This window comes from Phlebotomus argentipes, unplaced genomic scaffold, assembly GCF_947086385.1.
Source record: "Phlebotomus argentipes unplaced genomic scaffold, Phlebotomus argentipes genome assembly contig_15, whole genome shotgun sequence".
Lineage (NCBI taxonomy): Eukaryota > Metazoa > Arthropoda > Insecta > Diptera > Psychodidae > Phlebotomus > Phlebotomus argentipes.
In genome coordinates, this window is record NW_026776181.1 from 2,964,323 (window position 1) to 2,984,486 (window position 20,164).

Here is a 20,164-nt window from a genome sequence, read left to right on the forward strand (position 1 = left end):
TGTGGCTTCAGTGCCGGATAATCTGGTTGTACTTCTTCTGGGCTCGTGTGTGTGCGAGGTTTTGCGGCGGAGGTATAAAATTGTGTGTGGGACACACTAAGTAATTCCAATGTTGAAAGCAAAATTATGAGTTTTATGCTCTTTTTTTTCTCCCTCTCGCCAGTCCACCTTCTGCTCACACCATTCAGTACGATTCCAGGGCAGTTCTGCACTCTTCTCTCTGTTCTGGTCAGCATCGTGTGCAACTTCCTCAATTTTCCACATCACTTTTCTCGAGCCGCTCTCTTGGGAATGCGCACACTATCAGAGGCGGATGTTTGCTGTAAATCTGCCCTGGAGGACGCAAAGTGTGCAGATCTGCGAAAAGAAGTGGGCTAGCTGAACTACTAAATGTCGCACTGAAATACCATTTATGCCTGGCAATTCTTCGTGTATGTAAATTAGGGCAGTGGATAAACTGTTGAATTAAAGAAACTGTGTGTTTCTTCATGGATATCCAATATTCATTATTTCAATATTAAATTATAGGTATATTTATTCCCTACTATGTTCAAAACTAGAACATTTCATACACTGGAGAAAAGTAAACGGGAACAGAACATTTTGATCAGCATCTCAAACAGATAAATAAATAATAGTCACAGAGAACCAGCAAATTAATTTGAACATCTCAAACAGGCAATTTTTTCTCCTTCACTTTTACTCTCTCTACCAAATTTGCAGAAATAGACAAATTGGCAATTTCAGCAGATTTTCCTTGTGATTAAATGTAGTATTAAGCAAATTTTGAATTTATTATGCCAGCAATAACTCAACTATACTAATAAAAAGTGAGCACAAATGAGAGGAATATTTTCTCCCAATAAAAACACAGTCGCCATTGTTTAACTAATAATAATGACTGTCAACAATACTTTGCGGATTCCCAAGAAATGTTTCACATTTGCAATATTTAAATCACTCTAATATGAAAGTGAAGGTCTTGCTCGTCTTAGCATATGATTTAACGAGACATTTACTCAAGCAGGCTTTTTCACAGAGCATCCCAAAAAATCCTCATTGCCGGAATTCTTCGGAGTCATTATTCAAAATAGTTTTCCTCAAGGGTTATTTTTACACAAAATACTGTGCATTCTTTCTCAAATGAGCCAATAAATAAAATGATAATTTAGTCGTTTCAGCAGAAAAAAAGTATTTATCACTTCCTGTGATCGCTTTTGGAGCCAATTTTGTGTCTCTTCTTCATTTCACCGACTGATGATTGGCAGCACAGAAGCGACAGGTATTTTTCTCCACCTTTGCCAAGAGTGGACTCCTTTCGAAAGTCTGACCATTTCTCAGTAAAAGCCAATGTGCAGAAAATTCAAATGCAGCAAGAATTTTAAGTTCGAGATTGTATTTGAAACGCGTGAATGGAAATTCAAATAAGATTTACTTGTTACCTCAATTTGTCATCTCTTCTCGTCACTTGTTTCCTGGATTTTGTCCATAATCGCATCGAGAGTTGCCAACTCATGACATTTGGCACACAGAATTCTCCCTTTGGACCGGAGGCTGTGGAGTCCCTTATCATGGCAAACAATGTGCACCAACTTGAGATTATCAGTGGTGAAGAGCTCGAGAAAATAGGCGATAATGTCAATATTTGTTGCTCTGCAGCGATGCACTTGACACTGCAGATTATTTTCCTCGCTCATCTGCTCAACGGTCTTGAGAAGAGAGGGAATCACCGATCGGGAGAGCTCAATCTGATGATCCAAGTTCCAAACTTGGAAGAGAATGAAGTTCTCCCGAGATGAGTAGGGATTTATCAAGTGATTGCTGTACTTGCAGGTTGTCTCACTCCAGAGACCCTGACAACGGAAGTCTCCGTGAGAATTACACAGAGATACGCACAAATCCTTGAAGAATTCCTCTTCCTCGAAGAGTTCCTTTATCATCCGCATGCGCTTCTTGGGAATCCCACCGTCTGGTGCGTCTTCCTCCACAATTTCATGCTTCCTTGGGTATTTCCGATCAAAGAGACAGCTAAAGTGGTCACAGCCTATGAGGAAGTACTGGAAAACCCCCAGAATCTCATTCAATTTCATCCGCGCTGTGATATTTTCTCGATAAATCTTCGATTTTGTGATTTCATCCTTCGTCTTGTAGAAATACCCTCTCACACGATCTTGGGCTCGTTTCGCCATGACTTCCTCTTTGCTGGAGAAGCGAGAATCCTGTCCGGAGAACCACTCTTTGTGTTCTTGCCTCAGACTCAGTTCTGTTTCCTTGCACTCCTTCTCTTCAAGCTGCTTCAGTGACTCCAGAAGGCTCTCTTTGTTCTCACTGATGAACTTCCGGACAATCTCACCTGCTCCCAGTAAGGCAGAATTCCTGCTCCGGATGGCCTCGAAGAGGAGTTCAAAGTCCGTCTTCACGTTGTCATGCTTTCCTGCAATGACAAAGAGTGTCTGTGCTGGGAGACTTTTGAAGTATTCTTCATCCTCCACAAGAGTTCCATCCTGGGCCAGGAAGCACTTACAGTCCTCAATCTGTAAAAGGAATGCTTTTATTAGAGGAAAATTCACTTTTGTGCGAAAAACAGTGACAGAAAGACCTGGAATTTTGCTGATGCTTTCTTCAATAAATCCCTCAAAGAAGAAACCACGATTCCATATTTTTTGGTCCTTCCCACATTTGAGATCTTGTATCCTTTAGCAGAGGATTGATTTCGCTTGAGAAAACCGAACATTTTTCCTTGAAAAACTGAGGAAAAGACTTTGTTTTCATTTCACCTTTGTTTACTATTTCACACTGGCATGCAATCTTGCATGCCATTGAATTCGTCGAAATAAATGACAAGCAAATTACACTGTTAAAATTGAATAAAATAACAAAAAATGCTAACTATTATGGAATTGGGCTTATCATGGGAATTCCGGCTAAACCTTGTAACATATTCAAAGCTGCGATTGTGGCCATGTCATTCCTTACTGATTTAGTTGCTGATCCCAAATGAGGGGTTATAACTGAAAAAAAGTCACAGATAAACATTTTTGTTAAAACACCATCTAAACAACAAATTTTCTTACAGCTGTTTGGGAGATGAAGTAGTGGATGATCTGTTGGCAAAGGTTCAGGTGTGGTGACATCTAATCCAGCGGCACAGATTTGGTTGGTCTTGAGAGCATCAACGAGAGCTTCTTGATCAATAATTTCTCCTCGGGCGACATTAATCAAAATACTAGTCGGTTTCATCTTAGCCAAAGCCTCTCTATTTATCAAATGCTCCGTTTCTGCTGTGAGAGGACAAGATATGATAATGAAGTCACTCTTCGTGAGGAGTTCCTCCAGAGAGACAAATATTGCTCCCAATTTCTCGCCCTCAGGCTTGCAATTGCGACCTGTGTAGAGGAACATTCCCACTTCAAATCCCTGAAGGCGTTTCACTATCTTCTGGCCAATTGTTCCTAAGCCAATAATCCCCACAGTGGATCCCGCAATGTCGCAACCTAAGAGCCATTGGGGTCGCTTCTCCCACTGAGATTTCATGATCGCGAGGTTTCCCTCGTGCAATCTCCTTCCCATTGTGATCATCAAGCCAACGGCCACATCGGCAACAGGATCTTTCGAAGCGATTCCTGTAAATCCGACAGAAATGTTGCGCTTCCTAGCTTCCTTCACATCAATGTGATTGTAGCCGGTGTAGTAATTTGAAATCACTTTGAGATTAGAACCGGCTTGATCGAGAATTTCTGCGTTTAATTTTTCACTACTTGCCCACATAAGAGCATCAACGCCTTTAATACTCTTCAGGATCTCTTCTCTTGTTGACCGTGGCCATCCTGTTGTGTGGATCACTTCACATCTATCCCAAATTTAATAGTTAGCGACGCGATTATAATTCATAAATCACATTTCAGTTATACCTCTGCTCTAAAATTTCTAATCCAACCCGCGGAATATCTGGTTGAGTTATCAAGACTCTTGGCCGCCAGTTGTTTGGGAAATCGGGAATACTCTTGAGCACTTCAGCGAACATCTCACTTAGACAATTTGAAGAACACTGAAGCAACTCGTTCTTCGCATGATAAGCTGACTGAAACATTCGGACTCTGCATGTTGTGTGAAAAGTCTTATCATACTGTCTATTCTATCTCATATCACCAAACGTAATAAGAAAAAACTTGGTATGCAAATTAGATTGAAATATTGAGTTCTATGTTTAAAGTAACACATGGAATTAAAATTATATTGAAGCTATAAATAAATAATTAATCTTTAGTAGTCAAATGATGTTGGTAAACTGACTTTCTCACAACATTATTATCTTAATGCCATTATGACGTTCCATAGCTTTCTGAAATATCTTTTTTTGTAATTCAAGTATCATTAAATACCTGAAAACAAAAAGTTGAGGAATAATTGGGAGCTTTTTTAGAAGGAAATGTTATGAACAAAAAATTATTTAACGCGTTATCACTTCACGTTCGCTCATATATTTTGCCATAGCCCTGAACTTAGCTGAAATTAGCTCATATACGGTTTGTGCCTCGACTAACCTAAAATGCGTTTTGTTAGCTGAGAAATAAACCGCATTTCGGCTGTTTAGAGAGGTGCTTTGGAAGATTTTCTTAAGTGATTTTCAAAACTCTTATAAATTTTATACATTTATTGAACGTAACATTTACAAATATATCATCTCTGTTGCTCATAACAAAATTTACAATTAGTACACATTGAAATTCCATTTTTTCCTGCATAACCATTCTAATCACCATTTCTAAAATTCACCTTTTGTAAGAGACAAACTTCCCAAAATATCTTTCTTTCCTTTTTCTATCTCACAGTGTTTTTTTGTTGATCTCAACGAGTGGATGTTTTACACACGCACACATCAATACAGTAATTTCTTTAAAATAATTATTTCCACCCCGCCAAAATCTCTCATCCTAACAACTAACAACATTTAGAGAGCAATTTTTCATATTTCTCCATTTCAAACTTCTACAACTTCACAGATAAATACAATTATGGATTTTTCTTCCTAAATCTTCTTCAACACCTTCTGTTTCCTCACTTCTCAACCCTTTCAATGAACAGCTTCTTGTTAATCTAACGAGTATTACACATAGAGAATCATCAATTTCATCAACTAACTTGACTTTTACAAGATCTTAATTTTTTTTCATTAAAATTTGCTTTCCAATTTTGCACAACACTTAATAAAAGGTTTCTTTTCATTTTTTTTGTCTTGGAGAAAGGCGAGATTGCAGTTAGAATTTCCCATTTTTACTTTCACGCAACATTTTTTCTTCTCATTTTTTGATGCAATCTCGTTATGGGCGAAGAGGATCACCCGCATTTTATAGAAATGGAAGCATCTTTTTGACTTAGTTTACAGCATTTTTTTTTTCTTTTTGTTATGTGTTTTATACTTGTCAATTCTGCCATCGAACAGGAAAGATACAGTCTTCTGAGCCCAGGTACCTGAAAAAGGAGGAAAAATAGACAGTTTACCATCGTTTTCATCTCCCGAGGAGGGATAAGAAATGTCACCAGAACTCACTATGTGACAATAAATCAAGGAATCACTCGATAATGACACTTAGAAACATCTTAGACATGACTGAGATAGGATTTCCTCTTTAGGTAGCCACTGCGAATGGGCGAAGCGAGAGGCAGACCAGCTCCTGCCGTGTCCTTGCTCCTGCGCCTCGCCTGCCCGGGAAGATTGAAGCAGCCCCGTGGAATGACCATCCTGGCGTTGCCCTGCGCCGGCCTGGAGCCACCATGAGCCAACAGACTGCTGAGATGCTGCGCATATCCCTCGGACAGACATGTCGCATTGCCTTGCAGCTTCTTGCTCACCTTGCCCACAATATAGATCTGCTTGGGCTTCAGTCCAATATTCGTGTACACACTTATGTCCTTGCTGCTGCCGTACGCCGTGTGAATCACCACGCCATGATTCTGCATCAGATTGTTGAGGTAGGCCGTCTTGTGGCCCAGCGGATCAGTGCTGAGTCCATCGGCAAACGACACCAAACCATGTGGGAAATTGTGTTGACTGAGCCACGACAGAACGCGCTGCTGTTGCATATCCGGGCGGCCCGTGATGAAGATCAGAAGGTAGCCCAACTCCTGCCAGTGCCGACACACATCCACGGCTCCCGCTCTCACCTTGGGATCCCTTCCCGTCACCGACATGCTGGCCGTGAAGCTCCCATCAATGCTGAAGACTACACACTCAGTGCACGGCGGAATGACGGCCAGATAAAAGTCCACCGACGTGTGATCGCCTCTCACAACCATCTTCACCGGGAAAATCCCGTATCCCATGGTCTTGTCGCCCTGCAACGTATACTGGATCCTCCCCGTTTTGTCCGTCACCTCTGTCGTCACGTGCATCCACTCGCCTCCCGGCGGATCCTTCATCAGGTGCACATCCACCTTCTCTCCGGCCAGTGTTATCATATCCAGAGGGCCATACATAAACCTCGCCAAGAGCTTCTGAGGTTCTCCCTCCTTCACAATCACATCATTCGCCCTGTGATTGGCCGTGACGTTCTTCAGCTTCACCGACGTGCGCTTCTTGATCCACTTCTCGCGCGGCTGTCCAGGCCGGAAGGAGGACACCTCCTTCTCCTCCCCCATGGCCATAGTAGTGGAGTCAAATCTCCCAATCTGACGGAGAATGAAGGCAATCACGTCGCTGCTCTCCCAGTAGCTGGCATGGAAGAGATGAGGCAGAGCATGAGCAGGGAAATTACCGAGTCCTTCAGGGCAGTAGAGAGCATAATCGAGGCGTTTTGAGCCCCACCAGCGATGTTGAACTGCAAAGAAGGACAAAGATGAGTAATCTAAGAACTACACAACAGAATCTTCCACACTCACGCGTATTGATAGTGGTGAGAGGAACATTATCTATCATTCCAGACATGGTGCTTTGCAATGAAGAGTCTGACAGCCTTCTGGCATGAAGTCCATCGCTGAACAGTTGTGGACTGGATTGAATCAATTCCACTGCAAAGGAGATCATTTAAATAGGAAAATCCCAGAAGAGAAGATCAGAAAAACTCACAGAGATGATAAGGTTGACCATTGCCAAGCGGATACTTGGCATATCTCGGCACATTGATGGGCGCCAACATGGAGAATCTCGCACTGATCAGTGGCTCGAGTCTGGAAGCGACAGGATCCGTGGGATGGAAGAGATTGTAGACTTGAGTGCATTGAGGTCTCTCAGAGCCATAACTGGCATCACTAAGTTTCCTAGCAGCCAAGACAATGGCCAGTGGACTGCCAAAGAGGAAGAGATCTCCCACTTCAAAGTGGAGCTTCGGAAGGCGAGCCTCATTGATGGATGATGAGCGTCTCCTTGGCGATGGCGCCATCAGGAGTCTGGCTGCATCCAATTCATTATTCACCAGATTGTCATCGATGAGATCCAGGGCACTGGCATCACTGCCCAGGCGTCCGGAAGTGCGACAGAGGGCGTCGTAGGCCAGAATGCCCCCCATTGAGTCCCCAATGAGAACAACCTGGCCGGTGAAGCCACATCCCTCTTCGCAGCGAAGGAAGTCAGAATATGCGAGATTCGCGGCAGTCACAGCTTGATTCACGGCGTCCTGGAACTCCTGAGTGCAGGTTGTGAGCAAAGGAATCGCCCCGATCGGCACATCAGTCATATTCGGCGAATCCGTGGTAGACGGAGATGAGTCAAAAGAGTAGGGACTCAAACTGGATAGGATTCCCAAGGCGTCAGTGCACACTGAAGGGCAGGGAACTAGTCTGATGGCCACATGGCCCACCATGGAAGGATAGTGTTGTCTCATGACACTCTCAAAAGCTCCTCGGAAGGTTGTGATGTCAGACTTCTTGGCCGCCAGATCAACATTGGCATCCAGAACACTTCCAGCGTGGAGCACGAGAATCAGAACGGACGTAGGACAAGCTGGAGGACCAGGAGAACTTGGCGGAGAGTCCGTATTGCTTCGATCAATGCTGGATGCAGTGCCAAATGTTGATCGACGAGAGCCTCGCTCAGAGGCAACGCGCTGCAGAAAGGAATGACTGAAAATGCTGTCCTCCTGATTCCTCATAGCCGCCGGTGGACTGTCCTCCTCGTCCGCCAGCAATTCCAGTGAACTCCACTTGGCCAGAGATGTAGATTCGCCAGTGTCTGCGAACATAAGTTGAAAATATTCTCAAATCTAAAAAGTACTTTTTAGGTTGGATGTTGAAATAATAAGGTAGAAAGAATAGTCAAGAAGCTCCGCCCACCCGAAAACCACGCCCAGTCGCATGTCTTTGTAGGTTAAAGTCCATAGTAATTTCCATGACGCATTTAATATGCAATAAGTGGTGTTTCAAGTGATAATGTTACTCATCTACTTATATGTTCACTGAATTTCATCTCTGAAGTGGATATTCAATTCAAAATCACTTTGTTGAAATCAATACTAATCACATCAAAATCATAATCAATCAATTTCAGTTGTCAGCAAATATTTTTTCAAGCAACGAAAAATTGTTTTGGCAGCAGAAAAATCAATCATGGCACCAATTTGTAATAAGGACTTCATGAACAGTTCCTCTTCTAATTCCATTAACTTATGAGGAACACTCAGAAATGGGAATCTCAATTTTCACAGCGAGTTTAAAAGTAATTACAACGTACAGGAAAAAGTTGGCATTGACAATAGTGGTAAAACTTTTTTAGTCAATATAAATGCATCCACCATAAAATTGTGTTTGCATATTAAAATAGCAAACATTGCCAAAACTCAAGAGACAACTATTCATAAAGTGAAATAGAGCCATAAAATCCCAAAGTCCACAAACAGACACAAAATTGAAAATCATAAAAGCCTCGTTACAAATTCATGAGTGACAATTTGACAGCGTGTAATTTATCACAACATGTGATTACATACTTTTTTAAAGAGCATATTTTTAGAGACTCACCCAGGCAATCAAAAAACTCCTCCTCAGATCCAGACTTTGAGTCCACTTCCAGTTTCTCCATTCGCCAATTGGCCACCTGAAAGTCAGGGTTGAAAGATGAGAAATATTGATTTAACATCCCAAAAATGATGCTTTTCTGAGCAGCACGCAAAACATATTCATCACGTGAATATTTCAATGATATAATTTATCACATAAAAAGAGCATGGATTTTCCATGTTTATTTACACACACACACAGTTGAAGGTTGCGTCTTCTGGGCCACACGGAAATTCTACTGAGAACTACTCATAAATTTAATTTATCGCCGGAAAGACAGAGAGAAAGTAATTGAAGTTGGGGTTTTGTGGGGAGGAGAAAATAGAAGAGGAGAAAAATTGTGAAAAGCTAAAAAAGAAAAGCTATACATGATTTTTCCATACCACCACTTTTCATCCTCTTCTTCTTCTCAAATTCTGATTTTAATTTCTGTTTTCTCTGCTCAGCAAACGAAACGGAAAGAAGGAGAACAATGCGCAAAAAATCACAGTAAAAGTTCTTTCTCAACTTACATTTTTCAAAGGGGCTTGAGATGCCAGCTAGAGTTGTGTTAGAAGTCATAGAGATAAATAAACAATTGTAAATTCAAACAATGGATAATGTTAGCGAGAGGAGAAATAACGATAAGCCAAAGTTCTGGTGCGCTTTGTTCGGACGTCACTTGATTTTCTCCATCTTTACTTTCAACATCTTCTGCCGTATAGCCAAACAATATGGTCAAGTTAATGAAATTTCATATCAGTGACACGAATCACACCAATTCCTTGACATACCGTTTCGATAAGAGGCTTTTCTCGTAAACTTTCAGCAGACAATTAAGACAGAAGTGAAAAAATGGGAACATTCTGGATCGAATAAGCAAAAGTTTGAGGAGTGAGAATTCTCCTTTGTGTTGTTACCAAAGAGAGGAAATTTTTAATTTGAAAGGAGAGAGAGAGATAAAAAGAACATTTCAGTATGATGAAAGCCAGACTGTGGAGAAGAATGTGGAAACTCACCTGCAGATCAAAACTATTCGTTGATCCCAGAGGCGATGGGAGGGCATTCTTGGGCGAGACGAACAGCTTGGCATTGGCGTACTTGGAGTTGGAATTTGCCGTGACCTCATCGGTATTTTCATCCTCTGAACTCTCCTCCACACTCGCCTCCGTCACCCCCACGGCCGGCTGACCCTCGGCCACTGTGGCCACCTCATCTGTCGCCTCCGCGGCCTCGCCCTCCACGCCCATCTTCTTCTGCAGCGCCAGTTGCGTCTGTCGCTCAATCTCACGGATGTCATCCATGGTCAGACCATGCCACTCGTCCTGCCACGCCCACGCCTGCCGATGGGCCCGCAGCATGGTTTTCCTCAGCGCCGTGTCGTGGATGAACTTCTCCAGCTTCGTCTGCATGCCCCAGTAGCGGAACTCCACGCGACACAGCTTGTAGGCGCACATGATGGCCATATTTCTGGCAGTCGGCTGCTGTTTGTTCTTCACCTTGTTCACCACCAGTCGCCGAGATCCAAACGCACACCGAGCACGCACGCAAGAAAGAGAGGAATATTAATCGTCAATACAATATTCACCAGTCCTCTCCGCCTCTGTGTGCCGCACAGTACGCGAGCAACAATGGAAAATCAATTATTGAATTGAACATCTGACGCCTGACATTCAAGCCACAAGTTCCACGCCCCCACCCCCCGCGAGGCGGCCTTGTTTTCCGGCGAGGTTGGCAAATACAAAAGGAAAATTGTGTTACTGCAATTCTCCTTCCGCGCGACTGACTCTTCTCTGACAGGCTCTCAAAACTCCAATGTTCGATTTATCTTCAAAATAAAAATTGGCACTTTTGGTGAAAACAATTCCACCGCAAGTGATTTTAATTGAAAGCCAATTGATTTATTAACAATTCACTAAACTATGAATTTTAGACAGATTAATTAAATACCACAAACGGTCCATGTGTTTTCCTGTTATGCTTATTGTTTTTCATTTGTTATACACACAACACTAATCTGTATATAATACACGATGTGAAATATAACAATAAATAGTGATATAGAGATGTGTTCTATCGCAGGCACAAAATACTAATTAGTATAGTTTTTATCACAATTGTGTTCTGTTTACGCAGAATTCATAGAGTAGCCTTCAGGGAAGCTTCACATAATACGCTATATTTGATTATGAAATCCCCACTGAAATCCCAATTTTCAGTGTTGTTAATTAACAATCCATGCAACCAATAAGCTCTGTCGCCGCTTCTCATCTCTAAAATGGCTTTAATCAGAGTAGGTAATCGAGGTAATCTGACTAGGGCACAATCAAATGATGCTCAGGCGGAGTTCAATTCAAAATTGAATAATGAATCTCAGTATCATAAATCAGGAAAGATATCACTGAGTAGCGAAGCGACTGAGTTCCAATTTTATTGTAGGTACAGATATGTAGAATGTGGTCAATAATGAATTGAATTGCTCGAGAATTTGATATAGGAATTTACCTCATTCCAGTACTCATCGATCCACCCATCCTGCAGTGGGCCACGGGAGGTCTTCTGCGAGATGTACAGCTTCGGATCCTCCTCCCTGACGTAATCCGCACCGTACAGCTGGTCCTTGACGATGTCAATCACGTCCACTTGGCGATTTCTCAGGTCTCCACCCGTGAGCTTAAACACATTCTCCTGGTCACCATTGTCCGGGAAGTAGTAAGTCTCAATCTCCAGTGAGAGTTTCTCCATGAAGGGACAAGTGTAGCGAGTCTTGGTGTATGGATAGGCATTCCACGCCTCCTCCTCAACTATCAGAGCATTCTTGGGCAACAGACCCTTTATCCAACCCGGCAAGTGACTCCCCACATGGTAGATCTTCCTCGTGTACTGACCATTTCCGCCCGGACCGTCAACATACGGCTCATTCACGATTATTTCCACACCACTTCCGGCCCCACTGCTCTCATCGCGGCTCTTTTTCTGCAATAGAAAACACCATCGAGTCATAAATAAGTGATTATGAGGGAAAAAATATTCACAGTGAGGTGAAAATTGAGGCAATTCGTGTGGTGCTTTAGTGAAAATTGACTGTTTGCACATTGAATACAAATTATCTCACACCACCCATTGAAAAATCTCACACACCCATAACATATCTAATTAATGGCAATCCTTTGATAAATCCATGATACTCACAGCAATCATATAGAGTTGAGCAATACGATACTCCTCCACCGTGAGGGGCAGAGGAATTCTGTATTCTTTAATCAGCATATTTGATTATGAGAATATTCACAGCTTTCGCAAAAATCCACAGAGAGATGAAATCTTTTTTTTTTCTCAAACGTCAATTCCTCCTGGAACGAGAAGTGAATATTCTTGTCCCAGATGTCCCTGGCAAACTTTCTTGTTGCCTCTTTTTTCTTCTTCTCCTTCTTTTACCCTCTACACACAGGATAATCTGCAGAGTATGTCTCTCCTCTTTGGTTTGATGCTTTCGCCCTGTTTAACTATTACCGAGGCGCATTTGACAGGGATCAATCCCTGGTTCCTCATCATCACCACGTCCTCATGTCGTCCTTTAGGTGGGAGTTCGTCTCAAAATCTTATCTGAAACAACAAGATGGAAAACATTAATTGACAATACAATCTTACCGTACAATTGAATGCATGCATTTAATGTATTTCTGTTATTCAAATACATCTTTCATTGTCTGGGAAAATCATGAATCACTCGTGCTTATCCAAATCTTATCTACACGGAGAGAGAGGGAGAAAAAATCGTGACAAATCAACTTTGATTTATGGAAATTCCTTACAATTTTCCACAACACTCTCCATCATCTTCAACTATGATTTGCATTTTACGTGCAAAGTCAAACTAATGGAAAATAACAGAGAGAAGATTGACGAGAGACAATTGGAGAAATTAGTTTTTCCGCCCAAGTACACGCTCCTTATGCCCTCCCACCCACTCCCCACCCCAAGCATTAGTGTGATGAAAAGACCACAGCTGAATGAGAAGATGGGCCAAAGAAGAGAGCTGGCAGCAAAAAGGCAAAATGAGCGTAATTCGTATTTGTGTCCCAATAATTGTATAAGTCAGTCTCTGTGTGTTTTCTCTTCCTAAGCAATTCACTAATTCAATTAACAGACTAAAAAGCTTATGTGTGTTTCGAAAGCTTTTGGAGTCTCTCATTGGCAGCCTTGAGAATTTCTTCCAGGGCTAGTGAGCGCGCGTATTATTCAAATTGCCATTTAGTTTTCCACCCATTCAGACATTCATACCCACATTGTACTGAGGCTAAGCCCCCGTTTTGCATTATACCAATTAATTTCCATAGAAAAAGAAATATACACACATTCCCCCCATTTGCGGGGTGTAAGCACTTTTTCACCACCTTCCTCGTCATTTTTCTCTCTGGCGGGGGGCCTGAGAAGGCCACCCGTTGGGGATAAAAATGTCCCATGGGGAGCGGTTGAAGCTCGCAGCGCGCTGTCGGGGAAAATATATATTCTCCCTCTGACTCAAATTATAATGTGTGATGCACAATCGATGGCATTATATTGAAGGGAAATATGAAATTCCATTCATGTAGAAAATTACTCGAGTATTTCTGCCACTCAACCTCATCCCCCCATTCACACCCCTTCATTGGGGTTTCTCTCGTGTTTTTCACATCTTTTTCACCCCTTTGAGCTGTGCTCTTGCTCGCTCTCGCTCTCACACCTTCCCCCAAAGCCCACATTCCCAGCCCGAAAGCCCTCAACTATATTAACTCATATCTCTCAAGAGGAAAGCCTCACAACTTATCGATATGGCAATTATCCATCCAGGGAGAATCTCTCAATTAAATCACCACGCAAAAGCTCATGTTTCTCCAACATGTCTTCATCGCAGCTCGGCAACTTTGCCAAGACACATACACACACTGTCTTGACGCCCTGCCAACATCTTCCAAGAGCTCGCAATTAAATCTTCTAGATGTTGATGACATTAACAAATCATAAATTGCACATACTCAACTTCGCACTTTCGTCATACTCTCAACTTCAACCACTTTATCTTCACACGAGTATCACTACAGAGACTCTAGACTCACTTTTGCAATTGCTCCATTGAGGATCCGCAGCACCTTCCCAAATTCTCCCAACTCAATCAAGTCTTGCAGTCGCACACAGAGTGATTTGCTCCTGCACTTTGAGGTGACTCCTCAAGGGGACCTTCCCGCCACCAGAACAACCCTAAACGCCCAAGCTCTTGGGCGCAGCACCACAGATTTTCCACCCAACAACTTGGCCAGAAAGTACGAGACTGATGTGCAAAATTGTCTCTCTCTCAGCCCGTATTTCTGTGCCAGGGACAACAAACATTGGGAGAACGCGCGCAAATCGCTCACAGACACACTTTCCCATGGAGGAAGCGTAAGCATTGGATTTTCAACGCCTGGGCGCCTGTGTAGGGAAAAACTGGGGAAAAACAGAGAGCGAGAGAGAAACTGCTCATGAAGGGGCTTTCAAATTAAACCCACTCTAAACTACAAGTTGATCAATTCAAATGCTGTTCAAATAAAGACTTTATCAGTGAAAAATGTCTCTGTCTCTTAATCAAATATCCACGACAGTTTCCTAAAATTGTATATATTTCTCTACAATTGATCGCCTTCTGAACTTTACAATCTCACTGTTTTCCCTCATTTCGTCACAACTCCACTTTCTCTCTCTCTCTCCCTCTCCATCGCGAGAGAGAAAATCCCTATATTTACTTGCTACTGAATCCAATTCAACTCTCCTCAATACTATTGCTCCTGTGTGAGTGAGAGATGCCATGAGAAAACTGCTGCGGACGCGGTGAGATGCGAGCGGGAAGTTATGATGAAAACGACAATGACGTCAATGAGAAGCAAGTCGGTGGATTGATGATGGAGAACGAGCGAAAGAGATGCATTCAGATTCCTCTACCCGACGAACCATGTCACACATGTATCTCATTGCTCCGAAAAATCGACATGCTCCCCTAATGATCCCCAAACGCTCTCACCCCTACGCATTAATTAGAAATTCATACAGTCTCTTCGAACTCTGTTCCCCCACCCCCGCCAAAAAAAGAAAGAAAATTAAAGAAACACTCTCATATACATTTTTTTTTCTTCGGTAGCTGTGGAAATCGGATAAAAAAAATTGTATTAATAACGAGAAGAATTTCAGTATTACAGCACTTTTGCGTGATTTTCATGCGAGGAGAGCAAACAAAAAGTGTCTCGAGAATGCGGCTTTTTTGTACACATAACACGCGGATAAGAAGGGAGAGAGTGTGAGGAGAGAAACAGCAGCAAATAAAAATTCTTTATCTCCCTCTTCTTGGCAAATAAAAATTTATGATAGAAATACACATGGATATAGGAAGCTTCGATGAAATTAAGATTTTTTCCCCAACATGTGACATGTTGAGGGCGAAATGGTCATAAGTCATGTTATTTGTTATAACATAAAAGGCAAAACCTTCAAAGCCCGATAAAACAATTTGATACGTCCCAAAAACAACATGATTAATAGCTTTCCTATTCAACTGAGATTAAAGTAATCTCGAGGAAACAATATACAAATGTATTCCAATGCTTAATATCCATTCACTTGATTTTTTTAATGTTGCTTTCTTCGCACATTCACGACTGTATAATGCAAAATAATTGATAAGAACTTTAAGTGTGATGATTCATTTCGGATTCATAAAAATTCTGTTGAAAAAATAAATTTTCTACAAGGTCTTTTAACCTAATATAATTAAGCAAATCAATTGTCGCATTTTCATTATAAAGCATAAAGATATTTTCAACCATTGTCTTGTCAATTGGTTCAATCATTGAACCGCCAATTACCAGTTATTGTTCGAAGAAAATGACAAAGTGTCTAATGATTAAAAATTCCACATTTTACCCCTCTTCCATAAATTGCATGTGCTTTTGTGTACATCAAAATCAATAACTTTGTATCGAAACACTGCTCCTCATTTCAGACTATTCAACCTGCGAGCAACCTTGAGTTATCTGTGTTTCCTCTGTCTTCCGAGAATATTCAACTAAGGCCCAATGTTGTGCCAGTCGCACCTCTGCTGTATTGGCTTCCTCCTTACTCCCTTATCGAGCACGTACGATAATTTTGCATAAACAACAATGAGAGCGTGTCTTGCAAACCCCTTCAAACTGCCAATATCTTATCAATGGAGTGGATTTTGAAATTGTTGGATAATTCAATCTCTCCACCAGGGAAAATCCTCACTTCTTGTCACTCTTACGTAATGCCATTTTTCCATTCCGATGCTCGCCACAAAAGGTGGCAAAAGGAATGCGAGAATTATATATTTTTCGTCGTTTGTGCGAGGCAGAAAGAACCCCTTTTTTTAGTCCCCTGCTCAGACATTCACCGTATCTTTTTTCCCACTTCTTCTCCACCAAAGCGCCAAAATATCCCGGCAGGAGGAATATAACCCACCCCAACAGAAGCTGGAGTGCAGAATGTGAAAATATATGTGAAGTTTTCACCTTTGGCATTTACCATTGCGCATGATTTTCCCATTTTTCCCAACTCAGTCGCCTCTCCAGCTGCCCATCATCTGATGAAAGCTCCACGCGGGGATGCTTGAGGGCATGTGAGAAGGAGACTCCATCGCGAGATGGTGAAATAGAGGAGGAAAAAACCAAAGCGTAGTAATCTTTTGAAAGGTCACACAATTCCACATGTCTTCTGTGTAGTGTTCTTCTGTTTCCACTGTAGAATCTTCTCTCTAAATCCACAAATCCCCTCTTGTTTGCAAACATGTTAGAAAAATGGTATAAAACTGCAACGTATCTGGCGAAACAGTAGAGGAATGTGGGCTCAATGTGAACAATAGTTTCAATTTTGGATTTCTAAGTGCACTTGTTATTCAAACAAGATGCAGCAGTAAAGTGAATAAAGTAAATTAAAGTTAAGGTAAAATAAGCAAAATTGTAAATTTTCCATTCAGCTTTAATTTAAAGTGAAATACACCCACTTTCCCCTACTTGCATACATTTGTGAGATAAGAAAATACGAAGACAAGAATTAAAGATTAGTTGACATAAGACATTTCAAAGGAAATCCTTTTCAAAAATTTCTTTGCTTTATTTCCTTCAATCTCCCCAGCAAATTTTCCTTTGCATGATTGGCCCTTTTTCCGAACTTTATTCGCGCGTTCTTTATGGTGAAAACACAGCATTTGTAATTTGTAATTTGTCCACGATCATCTCTTTCTTCTCCACGCGTTTCGTGTATTTTCCTTCCTACTCGCACAGTCGCTGTCTCGACATGTCAGAGTCAGACGCTGACAGAGTAGGAAGGAAAATACACGAAACGCGAGGGGAAGAAAGAGATGATCGCGGACAAATTACAAATTACAAATGCTGTGTTTTCACCATTAGCAATAATTTGTTTACTCAATGGCAAAAATAAAGTGATGAATCATTCTAAATTAGATTTCTCTTATCACCTCCGCGCACATTGTCTGATATTGAGCCTCCTTTTTCTCCCTCAAGAGATAAGGTGTGCCTTATCGCGTTCAGTGTCAATCAGTCAGCCAGCAAGATCAGTAGTGAGAGAAGAATTTCGCGCCTTCCAGCCCACAAAATTCCAATCAAGAGCCTCAAGATGGGCGACAAGGAGTTCAACGAGCTCGTCTTCTACGTGTCCGGGATGAAGCAGCAGATGAACAGGCAGGAGAGCATTATCCAGATGCAGAACGGGAGGATCGAAGAGCTGGGCAGAGTGATTGACGAGCTGGCGTGGCAACTCAGGGACTTGCGGGCGGCCGTGCGGGAAGTGAGGGAGTATCAAGTGAGGAATGCCAAGTCGAAGATCTACGAGAACGCCGAAGGCGTGAGCTTGCGGAAACAGGTTATGCTGTCCGAGAACAGGAAGTGCAGCGTCCGTCCGGGCAGTTCCATGAGACTCACGGACTCCCTGAACGAGGGAGATGGAATTTATGAGCCCATCAATTTCCCCCGGAGAGATTACACGGCTCAACAAAGTGATTCAATGTGCAACCGCCTGTCCATCCTCTCGACCGTGTCCGAGGACTCCTTAAACCAACCCTCGGACGTCCAAGACAACCGAGTCGAGAGAGCCTCATCCCTGGAAACCCTCTTCCGGACGTTCCAAGTGAGTCCCGGGAAGGACACGCCCATCGATACAGGAGGCTCGGACAGGAAGTAGTTTCAACAATTCATCACAGCTGGAAAACTCTCGCGAAATCCGAGAAGAAAACAGACATTGTTTACATTCTCTTACAAGAAGCTGTGGATTCGGGAAATCCATTGCCAGACGCTTTCTCAACTCATCACCCCATTAAGTCCATAACACGCCGAACAGACTCAACCTTTATAACAGTTGAGGGACTTTTTTCGAGCGGGGACTTCTCTCTAGGGCACTCGCTCTAAGACCCTTTTTTGCTCTAACGCTTTTGAGCTTCCGTGCTTCTGTGCTACAGTTAAGCAGACAGCGCCGATTTTAATGCTAAACGCGGCGCTATCGGCAATTACTCAGTTATACTTTTCAGACAGCAAAGTATTGTGGGAATCCATATAAAATCTCTCAAATTTATAATCTTGTGCTCCGTCATAGCCAAAAACACGTATTTGAAGTGCATTATATGCAGTATTTTTATTTCTCTTATTTTCCTCACAATATTTAAATTATAAAAAATCTTAAACATTATTTTATGTGCAAGCTCATGCATTAAATGCTAATTTTTACATGATTTTTCTTAGATAATTTATTCAAAAATTTAAAGATCGTGATTCATTATATTGCAAATCCTGTATTTAATACCGCGGATGGCGAATTTTCCGAATAAACGCTAGCGACAGCGTCAGCGAGATCTAGAGCCGGGAATCAGGTTGAATTAAACTCAATCAAAAAGCGTTGATCTTTATCCGCGGTGTCTTTTGGTCCAGGAAAGTACAGAAGGTGAACTGGTACTGCAATATTCTGGATAGATCTTGGAAGAATTCCCCTGAAAATATCATAATCATTAACTTCTAATCATGATTTAATTTGATTTTAATTACTCACCGTAAATTTTAATTCGGGACGAAGGATCTCCTGATAAAAACTGATGATTTGCCTCGCTCAGCGTCTAACGCGTGTTCTCGTGTTGTTTCTAAATCAGTTCACAGTGATTCTTTTCCTCCAGAAATCGTCCTATTTCAGTTTGTCAGCAATTCATTGGCGTGATGCTGAAGAATATGCGCACGGAAGATGTTCTTCGGCAATTTCTCTCTGAGCTCATCTTCTGCAACTCGCCTTGCAGTTGACCGGCCTTTATCACTAATCCTTCGCAGAAGATGCAGCTTTTTATCCGGAAACATCTTCCACTCTCACTTCTCTGCAATATTCTTCACGTCTTGTTCACACATTTCACGAAAAACTAAATATTTCTTGCCAATTTCCAAAATATTGGCCTCGGAGTGACGTTCAAACGAATTGGCACAAGAGTAGAACAGTCCGACGAGTGCCGAGCGGCTGTGCTAATCACCCGAGCTGTGACGACACTTGAAAAAGGCACCCTACAGTGTCGATTCTCTTTTTCACTCTGCCACACAGCTGAGTATATTAACATGTTTTTCACGAAAGTGAGAATTTTCACGGTGAAAATTCCTATGAAACGTTAAATAAGTGCAGAGCGAAGGTGATCTGATCGTTTTCCGCGATCTTCCCGAGCAAAAATTGGCCGAAATAGGCATTTTGGGAAAAAAGGTCCCGCAAGGGCGTAAAAAAGTCCCGGGTCTGTGTAATCAATGTAAAAAGCCCAGTCTGTTCGGGGTGTAAATATCGAGATAATTGCACTAAAAGCGTCTACAAAAGCCATTATTTATGAGAGAAAAGTGTAAATAATGCCTGGTATTCAGCCACATTCCATTGACAACTTCTCGATTTTCATACAAATACACGCTATTTAACTCCACAATTCTGATGTTTTCCTTATCACTGATGACTTACCTGCGCTTTTCTATCGTGAGAACATGTTTTTCTGCCAAGGAAAACTCCCGCGGACACAAAATCTGCACTTTTCACTTCAACATCCACCGGAACACCAAACAAATTAGACGTCACAATTAATACCCATTTCGCCGTGGGGCGTTTTCGATGGCGGCGAATTCATGCGAAATCACACACGGCGCGT

General features: G+C 42.0%; 3 protein-coding genes across 7 annotated transcripts; all 3 read right to left on the bottom strand.

Moving 5' to 3' along the window:
* Positions 1–8: 8 nt before the first annotated feature.
* On the bottom strand, positions 9–2,795 carry LOC132263283 (DNA fragmentation factor subunit beta). The gene is made up of 3 exons (XM_059762961.1): positions 2,600–2,795; positions 1,443–2,534; positions 9–357 (listed from the first exon to the last, which is right to left on the bottom strand). The coding sequence occupies exons 1-2, from the start codon at positions 2,732–2,734 to the stop codon at positions 1,452–1,454; spliced, it is 1,218 nt and encodes a 405-aa protein (XP_059618944.1). The 5' UTR covers positions 2,735–2,795; the 3' UTR covers positions 9–357; positions 1,443–1,451.
* Positions 2,796–2,892: 97 nt separating this feature from the next.
* Positions 2,893–4,090, bottom strand: LOC132263583 (glyoxylate reductase/hydroxypyruvate reductase-like). Its single transcript, XM_059763418.1, has 3 exons — positions 3,912–4,090; positions 3,075–3,850; positions 2,893–3,011 (listed from the first exon to the last, which is right to left on the bottom strand). Exons 1-3 carry the CDS (start codon positions 4,088–4,090, stop codon positions 2,893–2,895), a joined length of 1,074 nt encoding a protein of 357 aa, XP_059619401.1.
* Positions 4,091–4,636: 546 nt separating this feature from the next.
* On the bottom strand, positions 4,637–20,119 carry LOC132261845 (protein retinal degeneration B). 5 transcript variants are annotated; one of them, XM_059760853.1, is made up of 10 exons: positions 19,981–20,119; positions 12,163–12,576; positions 11,476–11,946; positions 9,990–10,469; positions 9,504–9,530; positions 8,953–9,028; positions 7,067–8,167; positions 6,880–7,008; positions 5,552–6,818; positions 4,637–5,472 (listed from the first exon to the last, which is right to left on the bottom strand). In XM_059760853.1, exons 2-9 carry the CDS (start codon positions 12,238–12,240, stop codon positions 5,602–5,604), a joined length of 3,579 nt encoding a protein of 1,192 aa, XP_059616836.1. In that variant the 5' UTR covers positions 12,241–12,576; positions 19,981–20,119; the 3' UTR covers positions 4,637–5,472; positions 5,552–5,601. The 5 variants fall into 5 exon arrangements, with proteins under 5 accessions (XP_059616836.1, XP_059616838.1, XP_059616839.1 ...); XM_059760855.1 differs by lacking the exon at positions 19,981–20,119 and adding an exon at positions 13,989–14,419; XM_059760856.1 differs by lacking the exon at positions 19,981–20,119 and adding an exon at positions 14,070–14,396 and having other exon boundaries at positions 9,990–10,463.
* Between the last annotated feature and the right edge of the window lie 45 nt (positions 20,120–20,164).

Bases quoted from the DNA above. Each gene is read 5' to 3' on its own strand.
- LOC132261845 (XM_059760853.1), bottom strand. From the start codon at position 12,240: ATGCTGATTAAAGAATACAGAATTCCTCTGCCCCTCACGGTGGAGGAG. The intron at 11,947-12,162 runs GTGAGTATCATG...TTTCTATTGCAG, and splicing joins CTCAACTCTATATGATTGCT to AAAAAGAGCCGCGATGAGAG. The intron at 9,531-9,989 runs GTGAGTTTCCAC...ACACAACTCTAG, and splicing joins CGAATAGTTTTGATCTGCAG to CTGGCATCTCAAGCCCCTTT.
- LOC132263283 (XM_059762961.1), bottom strand. From the start codon at position 2,734: ATGTTCGGTTTTCTCAAGCGAAATCAATCCTCTGCTAAAGGATACAAG. The intron at 2,535-2,599 runs GTCTTTCTGTCA...TTCCTTTTACAG, and splicing joins AAGCATCAGCAAAATTCCAG to ATTGAGGACTGTAAGTGCTT.
- LOC132263583 (XM_059763418.1), bottom strand. From the start codon at position 4,090: ATGTTTCAGTCAGCTTATCATGCGAAGAACGAGTTGCTTCAGTGTTCT. The intron at 3,851-3,911 runs GTATAACTGAAA...AATTTGGGATAG, and splicing joins TTAGAAATTTTAGAGCAGAG to ATGTGAAGTGATCCACACAA. The intron at 3,012-3,074 runs GTAAGAAAATTT...ACTTTTTTTCAG, and splicing joins ACTTCATCTCCCAAACAGCT to TTATAACCCCTCATTTGGGA.